Source organism: Microtus ochrogaster, chromosome 7 (assembly GCF_000317375.1).
Source record: "Microtus ochrogaster isolate Prairie Vole_2 chromosome 7, MicOch1.0, whole genome shotgun sequence".
NCBI classification, from domain to species: Eukaryota; Metazoa; Chordata; class Mammalia; order Rodentia; family Cricetidae; genus Microtus; species Microtus ochrogaster.
Genome location: NC_022014.1, coordinates 4,984,581 through 4,996,926, shown reverse-complemented (window position 1 = coordinate 4,996,926; position 12,346 = coordinate 4,984,581). Strand labels below are relative to the sequence as shown.

At 50.2% G+C, this 12,346-nt stretch overlaps 2 protein-coding genes across 2 annotated transcripts in view; one reads left to right on the top strand and one right to left on the bottom strand.

Moving 5' to 3' along the window:
• Trap1 (TNF receptor associated protein 1) overlaps window positions 1-5,250 on the top strand; it is a 34,595-nt gene extending 29,345 nt beyond the window's left edge. The window contains exons 13-18 of the mRNA XM_005349239.3: window positions 684-869; window positions 1,149-1,287; window positions 3,364-3,449; window positions 3,591-3,736; window positions 4,804-4,876; window positions 5,002-5,250. Coding sequence (XP_005349296.1) covers window positions 684-869; window positions 1,149-1,287; window positions 3,364-3,449; window positions 3,591-3,736; window positions 4,804-4,876; window positions 5,002-5,103 — 732 coding nt within the window. The 3' untranslated portion in view covers window positions 5,104-5,250. The remainder of the gene's footprint in view (window positions 1-683; window positions 870-1,148; window positions 1,288-3,363; window positions 3,450-3,590; window positions 3,737-4,803; window positions 4,877-5,001) is intronic.
• A 61-nt stretch (window positions 5,251-5,311) lies between these two features.
• On the bottom strand, window positions 5,312-11,179 carry Dnase1 (deoxyribonuclease 1). The gene is made up of 7 exons (XM_026780585.1): window positions 7,579-11,179; window positions 7,211-7,299; window positions 6,972-7,055; window positions 6,510-6,625; window positions 6,087-6,199; window positions 5,859-6,013; window positions 5,312-5,674 (listed from the first exon to the last, which is right to left on the bottom strand). The coding sequence occupies exons 1-7, from the start codon at window positions 7,810-7,812 to the stop codon at window positions 5,545-5,547; spliced, it is 921 nt and encodes a 306-aa protein (XP_026636386.1). The 5' UTR covers window positions 7,813-11,179; the 3' UTR covers window positions 5,312-5,544.
• Window positions 11,180-12,346: the final 1,167 nt, after the last annotated feature.

The window sequence follows — 12,346 nt, the reverse complement described above, 5'->3', positions numbered from 1 at the left end:
GGACTGACAGAAATGACATGAAGAACCTTAAAAGGTCGTGTAGGGAACATGCTTAATTTCCGATGCCGTAAAAAAAAAAAAAAAAAAAAAAAAAGAACCAGATGTGCCTTGCTTTGGCAGATCTGAAAACCTTTGTCTCTGTCTGCTTCGGTCTCCTTTGTGTCCAAGGCACAGCATATAGCACGTTCATTTGGATCTGCCCAAATTGTTCTTCATATCTTTTCCCCAGGTTTTTGTGCTGGGATGGTCAGAAGTGACAGTGGTTTAGGTAAGATAGCTTCCAAGCTGGTAGCTCCAAGACCTGCCTTGCCGCTGTTCCTTTCTGCACAGCCCATATGGGCTGCATGGATCATATCTTTGTCCTGTTCCCTAAGGGCCCTTCTCTCTGCTATATACTCAAGAACAGGTACCATGAACACTCCTGGGTCTGAGGAGACTGGGAAATGTGGAATTTTTGTCTGTGTCCAGTTGTCACTGAAGAGAGAGAAGATACTAGGCACCAGAGTAGTGTCTGCATGAATAGGGCTGGCAACCCTGAAACAGTTCACCCAGCTCTTCTGCAGGCCCTAAGCCACCTAGGTCCTCTATATCTTCAGTGGGGGTCTTCAGGCTTCACCAAGAGTTGGGGATGATGCTCAGATCTTGGCCCTGGGGTAAGCACTGATTTACCCACATATTTGCAGGAGGACATCGCGAAGCTGCTACGGTACGAGTCTTCAGCCCTGCCTGCTGGACAGCTGACCAGTTTATCAGACTATGCCAGCCGAATGCAGGCTGGCACCCGTAACATCTATTACCTCTGTGCCCCTAACCGGCACCTGGCTGAGCATTCACCGTACTACGAGGCCATGAAGCAGAAACACACTGAGGTGGGTGGGCTCTGGCCCTTTGCCGGGCCAACATTGGTATCTTAGAGGGTCTGAGCTCTGAGGAAAGGGCTTGAACTCCCAACTCTGTGTGGGAGAAAATGACTGAATGTGTTTGAGGGCCTGTAGGCAGTGCCTGTCTGTGATGCGGCTGTTGTTGGGTAGATGAATAATGTGTGTATCTGTCACTAAGACAGCCAGAGCCTCTCAGAAGCTTCTGGTGAGCCCCGTGTCCATGATGTCCCCTCTGTACTGTGGGTTGACAGGCTTGGCTGCCCACAGGTGCTCTTCTGCTACGAGCAGTTTGATGAACTCACTCTGCTGCACCTGCGAGAGTTTGACAAGAAGAAACTGATCTCTGTGGAGACAGACATTGTCGTTGACCACTATAAGGAAGAAAAGTTTGAGGACACATCTCCAGGTGACTCCCATCTCTCTCTGGGGTATGGTCCCATGTGAATGTTGGGCAGAAGACTGTCGCTTGACCCACAGGGCCATCTTGACCTGCCCATGAACATAGAGCTTTCTTTTTCACTCGCATTCTGGTTCACCAGCCTATGCAGGAGGCTGCTTGGGAAATATGCAGGGCCCAGGCATTGCTTTGCTACCACCCCCTTGTTTTTTTCCTGAGACAGGATTTCTCTGTATAGCTTTGGAGCCTGACCTGGAACTCGCTCTGTAGACCAGGCTGGCCTTGAACTCACAGAGTTCACAGGCTGCCTCCCAAGTTATCGGGGGGTTTATGTTGGGGTTAATCCCACTAAACCTCTTAGGATCCAGAAGGATCACTATAGCAGGCAAAAACTGACTAAAGATATCTGAGGGTAAATAAAATAAATTAGCTCATACAAGTCTTTTATCATGTCTCATTTATTCTTCCTGCGCCCTCTCTGAGACTCTCCATGTTCCCCCTTCCTGTCCTTTGCTGTTCTGTGACTGCTCTACCCATCCCACCTGGCTTCCAGGTAACAAGCACGTCTTCACAGAATCACCAAATAAGTAAAGGAGGCACCTATGTCTCAGAGAGGGCGTGGCTGTGAAGCTCCCCAGCATCTATCAGGGGAATTAATTTAAGTATCAGTACAAAATTCTAAAAAGTTTCTGTGCACTAACTGTATTTCTTAAGTGTAACTAGTTAATCTAGAAGTTTGTGAATAATAATCGTAGTAAACACATCAGTGCTGTTGTACTTTCTGAGCACCTCTGCTTCCTTCCCTGCCTCTGAGAACACAGCCTCGGTAACCATAGTAACCAGCAGGCCTGAGAGGAAGGCAGAAGTGCTTGATTTGCATTAGAGTCTTGCTAGCTGAGTTGTCCATTCCCAGCAGGGTGCCTACAAGCGCCCAGGTGAGGAGTTTCTTTGTCTGGGGCTGCTTTAGTGACTCAAGGCCTTTTCCTGTATCTCTAGGGGTAAAGGCATAAACAGATAATTTCCTGGGCTATGATCATGTTAGTTCAAATGAAGGGTAAATACAGAATATTAATAGCTTGTTAGGTTAGAGCAAAAGACCAGTGGATTACACCTTCCTGAGTCTGCTGTTTGTCAGTGAGAGCAGACATACTGTCTCTCTGTTCAGTGCCTCCTACTTGGGGCTCCTTTCTTGTCAATGAGTCCTGTCAATAAGAATAATTGTGGAAGCCAGGCAGTGGTAGCACATGCCCTTAATCCCAGCACTCGGGAGACAGAGGAAGGCGAATCTCCGTGAGTTCTAGGCCAGCCTGGTCTACAAGAGCTAGTTCCAGGACAGGTTCCAAAACTGCACAGAGAAACCCTGTATCGGAAAATAATAATAATTGTGGGGGACTAGCTTATGTAGATTTGACTGTTAGAACAAAGGGTTTGGGTTTGGCTGAGTGAATGCTTTTACACCTGTGCCCCGTGGTGGAAGTCATCCAGTTGCCAGTACAGGAGAAGTCAGGTTTAAGGAATGATTTCTACACTTCTGGGATATTATGGAAGGGTGAAACGTCATGATTTCACAAGATTTCTACAGAATTGACAGTGGCAATCCAAGAGACAAGTGTTCCTGAAGCCCTGCAAATTAGCTCCCTTATATGGAGTGTACAGTCCTGTAAGTCTGCCTAGTGGTCCATCAGCTTTTACTGTGTAGTCTTGTGGGCTCACATCACTAAGGCTGGGATTAAAGGCATGCACCACCACCACCCAGCTCCCTCCCCCTTTTTTTAAGATGGGAGTTCATTTTGTAGCCCAGGTTTGCCATGATCCTCCTCCCTCACTGCTCTGAGTACTGGATTACAGCTGCGTGTCACCATGGTTGGGCTCAGACTTTTTAAAGTCCTGAAAAATTTGCAAAGGACAGGGACGCACCAGTGTTTTCCAGGTTTCTCTATGTCAGTGAAAGGCCTTTCCCAGAGCCTCTGTCCTAGTTCCTGGCAAGGCAGTGTGGCTAGACTTGGCTCAGGAGTGTGCTGAGTGGAGCCCACAGAGCGAGACCATGGTCAGCCGTCCCTAGGCTCACTCTCTTCTCTCGTGCAGCTGCTGAGCGCTTGTCCGAGAAGGAAACAGAGGAGCTAATGGCCTGGATGAGGAACGCACTGGGGTCTCGTGTCACCACCGTGAAGGTAAAGCCTCCCTGCAGTACTGTGGAACTTACAGAGCCCGGCTGTAGCTGCGAGGGTCCACAGGAGGGTACTGAGCCAGGATGGAGACTCTACCAGGCCCTTCGCTATTGGGTTCTTCCTCATCCTGAGCCTTGCTTGCAGGTGACTTTCCGCCTGGATACCCACCCTGCCATGGTCACGGTGCTGGAGATGGGGGCTGCTCGGCACTTCCTGCGCATGCAGCAGCTGGCCAAGACCCAGGAGGAACGCGCTCAACTGCTACAGCCTACCCTGGAGATCAACCCCAGGTATGCCCAGGCTCCAGCTCCCACCACAGATCGTGTGATAAGGATGTACTTCTGAGAGAAGCCCTTGGAGCTAAGCAGAAGTTAAAAGGTCTTACTGGAAGTTTACACAGAACATTGCTGGTCTTTCCCCCATCTTTGAACCCTGAAAACCACTTTTGGAAGTTGCCATTTTTAACTTTATGGGGCGGGTCCTGGTGTGTGTGACAGAGGACGTTCACTGGGTGGACAGATTTGTGTGACTTCTAGTTTGGAGCTATTGGGAGCAGGGTAGCTATGAGCACATGCTTCTCTAGGCTGTACAATCTTCAGTGGTCCAGGCAGTCTCCAGAGTTCCCAGGTCTGTGATGGGGTGAGCACCTTACATTTTTGGCCTGCCATAGAACCTGTCTTCCCAGACTTCTCTCCTGCTGCTTCTCTTCTTCAGTGTTCCTTTGTAGTTAGTTTGTTTGAGATGGTCTCACCACGGAGCCTTGCCAGACTGGAACTTGCTATGTAGACTAGGCTGGCCTCTAACTCACAGAGCCCTTCTGCCTCCCGAGTGCTGGCGTTATAGGTGTACACCACTATGCCTGGCTTTAGTTTCTAATGGCTATTATCTTAACGTATCTTGATGGTGGTATGATCTTAGTTTTAATGTAATTTATAAATCTTAGCTGCTTTAGGGTTTCTGCAGAATCACCTCTTTCTAAAAAGCTCTCTAGTTTAGACTTCGGGTTAATTGAGAGTTTGTTTGATTCTTTTTGTTTTTGAATGGTGTTCAAAATTTGAATTTGTTTCTCTATGTAGCCCCAACTGTCCTGGAACTCACTCTGTAAACCAGACTGGCCTTGATCGCCTCTGCCTCTGCCTCCCGAGTGTTGGGATTAAAGGCTGCACCACCTCTGTCTGGGGATACTGACACTCTTATGGTGATTGTTATCTGGGTGTTTTCTAGAATCCTGGTATTTTTTTGTGCTAGACAGATACATTGTGGTTTTTAGTGTTCTAATAATGATAACATAAGGGCAGCAGCTCTGGTTAGAGATGCTCAGTTTGAGCTGGTTTCCCTCTTGGTTTCCATGATGCAGGCACATACTAATAAAGAAGCTCAGTCAGCTGAGAGAGCGTGAGCCGGAGCTGGCCCAGCTGCTGGTAGATCAGGTGAGGAGGACCGTTTCTCTTTGTCTGCCTGGGGTAGGAAGCTGCTCTCTTCCCAGAGGTCACATGTAGGTCAGACTGGACTTGAACCCCCATCCTGATTTTTATCTCCCATCCCTACATTTCAGATCTATGAGAACGCCATGATAGCCGCAGGACTCGTTGATGATCCCCGGCCCATGGTAGGCCGCTTGAACGACCTTCTGGTCAAGGCCCTGGAGAAACACTGACAGCCCAGAGACTGGGTCTAGTGTGCAACCCAGGCCTTCTCAGTGACAGATGGAGCTGCCTGGGGAGGGAGGACTTGATACACGGATGCTACCACCAATTGCTCAAGTTCGGCTTTATTTACCTCAATTAAACAGTATAGCAGTCCACATGGTAGGCTTCTGACTGCTCTGAGACAGAGAGGGCTGGAGTACTGCTCATGTCTGCTGGACAGGTGCAGTCTCCCCCACCAGAAGCACCTACTGCACTGCCTGATGGCATCAGGTTTACTTGAGTGTCACCTCCACCGGGTAATGGTCACTGATGGCTTCAGCCTGCAGAGGTGGGGAGGCAGGGAGGGCATGAGGCCAGAGCATGACCTAACCCCCCCTCCGCCCACATCTCGTGTGGGAAACAGTAGCAATGTCGGGAATCACCAAAGCCAGCTCTTGTTTGGCCTCAGGCTAATGCAAACCACATGAAGGAGGGACACCTACCAGCTTCTGGGTAAGTTTGTAGGCTGCTTGGAAGTCAAAGGGAGCAACTGAGTTGGGAACAACAGCGCTCTGGAGCTGAGATCCAGCAACCACGATCCTGTAGGACATCAGGGGACAAGGTTCCTTCACCCTCTTGTCCCACATAGACTCTTAGGTAATGGTTTCCTGGCCCTGGGGTCCAAACTTGGTCCACCCAGGAGTATTAAGAGAAGGCCCTGCACTGGCAGGAACTGGCAGATTCACTGATTCTGAGTCTGGATGAGCACGTTTTGGCTGCTTACCTGTCGTAGGCACACTCTGTCGATGTGACCGTGGTGTCCGCACTGTCAGGGATCAGCCACTGGAAGAGAGAGCTTGTCCGAAGGCGGATGGAAGACCATTGGGAGGAGCTTACGTAGCTGCAGCCAGCATTGAAATCACCCATGAACATGACGTCCTACCAGGAAACATGACTGTTAGTCCAGAGACAGTCAGGGCCAGTAGAACCACTGTCCCTAGGATGGGCTCACCTCTAGGTCCCATTTTTTTTTGATATCCAGGTAAACATCATACAGGGCATCAATCTCAGTCACAGCATCTGCTGGGGCTGCGTGCAAGGGCACAATCGCAAACTCTCTGACCACTGAGGAGACAGTAGATAGACATGGATCCAGAGACCAGCCTGGACTGTAGTTGGGACCCTCAGCAAGGCCTGGCTTAGCTCTGGATCAGCGATAGATTGTGTGACAGCCTCCAGAGGGTAGGCAATGTCCTTGTAGTTAAATGTAAATTAAGAACACTGGGACCTGAGGGCACTCCCGCGGGAGTGAGTGGCGGGAGTGGTGGGGAATGGGGCAGCCCTGCCAAAGGCTTCTAGATGTCTGGAAGAGAGCTGCCAGTTGTGACTTCCCTTGGCCTGGGCAGGGCTGAAAGTGGAGCACAGCAACACTCACTGGTGAACGGGGAATGGAACTTGACAATGGTTGGCTCTCGGCTGAAAGTGTCAGTTCCACAAGGCTCACAGCCATCATCATAGTAATAGCTGTCTACAACAGACACCTGGTCAGGCCTAAGGAAAGACGAGACAGGAGGTGAGTTCAGGGGTGAGAGCCACTCTCCAGCCTTCTAGAAACCTTTCCTGGGAACTCACCATAGCACACGGCTAACCCAAGTCTGTCTTGTCCTGTTACAAGCTGTAAGAGGCGCCAGAGTAGATGCCCACCCGGCCTTAGCCTTATCGTGGTCCTGTGCTCTTGTCCTGTAATACCATTGCTACCCTACTCTGTAAGGGCCTCCCAAGTTAAAGGGGGTGCCCTGGGCTTTCTAGACCACCCTCAGCCTCTGCAGTACAGATTTGGGGGTCCTATCTACATTTCATGCTTGTATTCTTGGGAGTTGACAGCATAGTTCTTTACCTGTACAAAAAAAGGTACTGTTCCTTGTAGCTGTTGCGGCCCAGCGGCTCACTGACCACATAGCGATAGGTGTCAGGCACGTCCCTGGATAAAGGAAACCAAAGGTCCTTTGGGGCCACAGAGGGAACCTCCTGGGATCCGATAGCAAGGTTCCATCCATGGAGCACAAGGGGCGTGAGGCTGTTTCCCGAGAAGTGATTGTGCTATCCACACTCCAGAACCCCGGCACTGTCACCCACCGATTGAGCACATCCAGAAGCTTCCCGACAGCCACCAGGTGGGTGTCTCTGACCTCTTGGATAAGGACGATGTCATAGCGACGCACGATCTGGGGGTAGGGTCACAACAGCTTAGCAAGGCAGGCTAGGTGGACAGTCCTGCCACCAGCAGCCCAGGGCTGTAGCTTACGCTCTTTTTTTTTTTTCTCTGTGCTTTGGAGCCTGTCCTGGAACTCTTGTCAGATATCCGCCGGCCACAGACAGTGATCTGGGCTGACAACCCAGGGACTGGTAAGGCCTGAGGTTCACTGGCTTCTGTGGCCCTTAGCAAAGCTACCACCTCCCCTGGGGGTCTGTCTGCTCTTGGGCATGGTCCACCCTGAACTTACTTCCACAATGTAGCCAGAGATGGTAGCATTGGACATTTTAGTGTTTCCAAAAGACCGGATGTTGAAGGCTGCGATGTTTAGAGTCACAGCCAGCTGCAACAGGCTGAGCAGGGTGAACAACACCCCCACCAGCCCTGCGCACCTCATCCTGTGAGATTGTGGGTGGTCAGGACAAAGAAGCAGTGACCTTGTCACCCTTTTGTAACGCTGTGCCCCCCCCCAACTGGGAGCCATCAGTCTTCTCCCCCCCCCCCCCCCCCGCACCTGTACGACAGGAGAGACCCTGGGTTCCTCATTCACTCACCTGGAAGCCTGGCCTGGGTACAGTCACTGAAGTGACTGGTCTAGAATAGATCTGCTCTGGCTGATGAACGAGGGAGCTTGCTCCACTGACCAAGCTTGGTACAGAGATGCCTGTAGAAATTCTGCCAAAAACCTGGAATATTCTGATACTAATTTCTCCTTTTACTTTTAAAGTAAAAAAAGCAGCGTGCAATTGCAGAGCGGCTACCTCTCCAGGTCGCTGCTCAGGCAATGCCAGCCTGCCCTGCCCTGCCCTGCCAGTTTTAAAGGCTCAGGCAGTTATGACCTCCCCAGGGCACATGTGTGCCCTTCATCCAAGAGCACAGAACAATGGGGCTGCCTATGTGGCCATCCCACTGGGGCCCGGTGCAGGCCAACAACACGTACTAACTTCAACAGACATAGAGCCTCCTTGCTGCTGTACAAACAGTGTCTGATAATGTTTGTGCGTGGTTATAAAATGTGTGATAGTGTTCTTTGTCCATCCGGTCTTCACCAGGGATGGGTAGTAAGTATGCTGGCTTATCTACTTGTGTCTGGGACACCTTAAAGTCACCTTATAGCCAGAGGCTAATTTCCAGATGTGTTGTACATGGACAGGACAGCTGCTCTGCTCTGTGGCTTAGGATGACCCCTTACCTCCCAAGCTGGTAAGCTGCTACAGGCTCTGGGTGGGAATTCTTCCTTGGGGAACAAGCTCTGAAGAACCCCAAGTGCCTACATCACAAGACAACATAACTCAGGGCTGGGTCTTGTGTCTTTGTGTTCCTATTCTGGGGCTTCTGGAACAAAATACCCCGATCCATGAAAACTAGCCAGAAGTCCATTACCCATCATGTGCGCCCCACTCTAGGGGAAGGTTGCTGTCACTCCAGCCCCTCACCTTCAGATAAGTCAGGATACTGTCCCATCTCACTGCCCTGATCACATCTCTGCCCTCCCCCCAACTGTGAGTCTACGTGCACATACGGAGGCCAGAGGCTGATAGAGGACATCCTCTGTTGCTCCCCATCCTATTTTATGAGACAGGGTGTCTCACTGAATCTAAAGAACACCACGTTGGCTAGAGCGGCTGGCCAGCAAACCCATGCCATACTGATGTTATGTGAACGCTGTGGATCTGACTTGGATCCTTACGCTTCTGGGTGGGTACACACTTTGCCAAGTGAGCCATCTTTCCGGCTCCCAAAGTTCTCTTTTGCCAAGTGTTAGAATGTGAACCTTTTTCTGGGTGCCATCATTTACCCCTCCATCAGAAGCTCTGTGCAGGAGGGATTGGGTCTCCAAGGACAACACTGCCATGTTAAAGGGACAGAACCCTCCTTAGGAAGGAAGACCTTGCATACTCGGGGAGACATGGAAATAAGATACAGGAGTGGGCAGCTACAGGAGGTTGGGTGAATTCCAGAGCAGGTCGGCCTAGAGGGCAGGAGCCAGAAAGGCTAAGGTCAGCAACGTACAGCGGATCTGCCAGCTGGCCAGGCACCTGGCGTGCAGGACTAGAAGGAATTAATAAGAGTACAAAAGACAAGACACCTCCAGGAAGCCGGCGTGGCACTGGTGCACATCTCTGTGTCTCACGTGGACGGTCTCAAAGGTAGGGTCTCCCACCTGCCTCTTCCGCTGCCAGAAACCCCACTACCATCCTCATATACCTCAGGATGTGTTTGTAGCCCAGGACGGTCTTCATCTTCTGATCCTCCTGCCTCCAGCTTGCACTTTCTGGGCTCTGTACTGAGGCTGCAGGCATGCGTGTGCTGGTTATGAAGTGCCGAGGAGCAAACTGATCCAGCCCCACTCACGTTTTCAAAAGTGTGCCTGGCCGAGCTTCATTTCTCGACCTGAAGCTGGAACAGACTCAAGTGGACCAACACCCCGTTCCCACACACCCAGCAAGGCAACACAATTCATGTTTCTATCTCGTTCACACATCAGAGAGACTAATGGCGGGAATGGGTGCACACCTAGGGGCAGCCAATGTGCAGAGAAAGGTGGCCTGGACCAGTAAGATCTGGCACACGTGGCTTTCAGTATAGGGCCCCATCCCACTGGTTCTCAGCAGGTGGTAGGTGTCTGAAGGTAGTGGCTAGCCTGTCACCCACTCCCTGCTCCTGGGAGCTCCCGGGTACCCTACCGTCCTTCCAGCCAACAAAAAAAAGTTAGCATAGGCCTTAGGCAGCAGCTGGGTCCTGGGCACCAATTAAATGTCATGGCCCACACAGTACGGCTCCCTAAGCAGCTCAGCTTGGGACCACCTGAGCTTCAGTCAGGGCCATTCACTTGGGATAAGGGCGTCTTCTGCCTGCTCTATGGTTTGAGGGTCAGTGGGCACAACACTAATCAAATGAATTTGCCCCTCTTAGAAGGAAAGAAGCCTCTGGGATGTTACACAGTCTCACTTGCCTTTCCTGTTTTCTGTGTCAGCCACAACTGTGTAGTGAATCTTAAGTGGCCTCAAGACCCAGCATACACAATAATAGTTGTTTTCTGGTCTGTGGGCCAGGTGGGATATCTTTGTCCCTGGGACTAGAAGGACAAAAAGGAGGGAAGTCCACCAGATAAACAGGGTGTGTGGTGCTCTCTCACCTGTATCTGTCTCTGCCATGCCCACATCAGCAGGAAGACATGCCAGAACCCACTTTGGAGATGTACCGTGGCAGGCAGAAGCAGCTCGGTGCTTCTGGAATTTTCAGTCCTATCAACAAGGAAGTATGTGTTGACAGCCAGTAGCTATGAGGAAAGCTGGCTACTTTCTCAGATCAGGTGAGCTTTCTTTAAGGTCATCTCTTAATTTACAATATTCTCTTTTCAAATTACTCTTGTCACTGATACTGAACGGGGAAACAGCAAATGACAATGGTTTACTGGAGTGGGAGCCAAGTCAAAGGATATGGAACAAATCCTCTTAAGCACCGTGACCAGAAACAAATAACCCCAGTCGGGCAGGCCAGGTAGGGCTCTGTGCCACAGCCAGTGTGCAGGCCCTCACTGGAGGAGCCCAGAGGAACTGCAGTGAGCTCGCAGGCCGGACGTGTGAAGGAAGCGGTGTTAGCAACATTGCTGTGCACCATGCTCAGTGCAAGGCTGACCCGCAATGGCTGCTTTAGTCCTTCTTAGTGGTCTGTGTCTGTCTGCAGGCCTCAGCTGTGGAAGCATTACTGTGAAAACTGACGCAGACCAAGACAAGGGTGGTACTATCTCTGGCAAGTTCACGGATCCCAGGAATAATGGTTAAAAATAGAGTTTGTCTCTGGGTAGTGGTGGCACACACCTTTAATGCCAGCACTCAGGAGGCAGAGGCAGGTGGATATCTGAGTTCAAGGCCAGCCTGGTCTACAGAATGAGTTCTAGGACATCCAAGACTACACAAGAAACCCTGTCTTAAAAGACAACAACAACAAAAAAAAAATCAATAAAAAAAATTCATGTTTGCTAACTTTTCCAAATGTTTACTATAAATTGTGAGGTCCTAAGTACTGTTTGGGTTTGCCTGCTTAATAAAAACACATCTGACAGTAATTTCCTTTGACCTAAGGGCCTCTTAAAGAATTAATACTGAATCTTCACTAAGTGTCGTCTACACTAGAGGAAGTCTAGGAAGCTCTAATGTAGTGAGCTGGGTCTGGCCTGAGCAGAGGTCATACAGCCTACCTTCCTTAATACTTCATTTCTCAGTTGTATCATTTACAAGAGCTTATTCCATAAACTGTGCCTAAGAACCTAATGCCATACATTAAGTGTTTTATTTGCTTTTAAATACGTGCATTTGTATTGATATAAGACCAGCAGTGGGCGGTGAGATAGACCACACCAACCTGACAACCGGAGCTGTCTCTGGAACCCACATAAAGGTTTAGGAAAGAACTGACTCTCAAAGGTTCTGCTCACACACATTATAAGGGGGAAAGATATCAGCAACCTCTGCAGAGTGCTAGGGAACAAATGTTTCTCCTAGACAAGATCCAAGACTCAGCAGCTGGCCCTGCCATTCTCCTAAGTGGGGCCACTGAGTATCACTACAGGAAAAAGTCTCCCACAGATAAGAGCAAGGAGGGAGAAGACTTTGAACCTGGGTTCTACAGTCCCCAGTAAGGGCCAAGAGCCAGGGGCCACTGTTATCACAGAAGGCAACCACGATTCTCAGCTTCCTTATTAAGGAACAGAGTGGCATACAGGAGGGGTTTGTGTCCAGACAACCTTGAGTCTGATGGGACCTCTGTCAGGAGGGTCTACCCTGTGACACTGGCACAGCAGGTCTATAAATGTGTTGGACTGCATCCATAGCTGTCCTGGGATGCGTGTAGGTCACACCTGTGCCTGTATCTAATGCCAGCCTACAACAAAGAGAGGAGATGGGGTGGAGTGGCCATTAGCGCCCCCATGAACACACAGCTGAACCAGACTGGGAATAGCACCCGCTAAGGACAGTATCACCAATAAATTTCATCCAAGAGAAACGAGAACA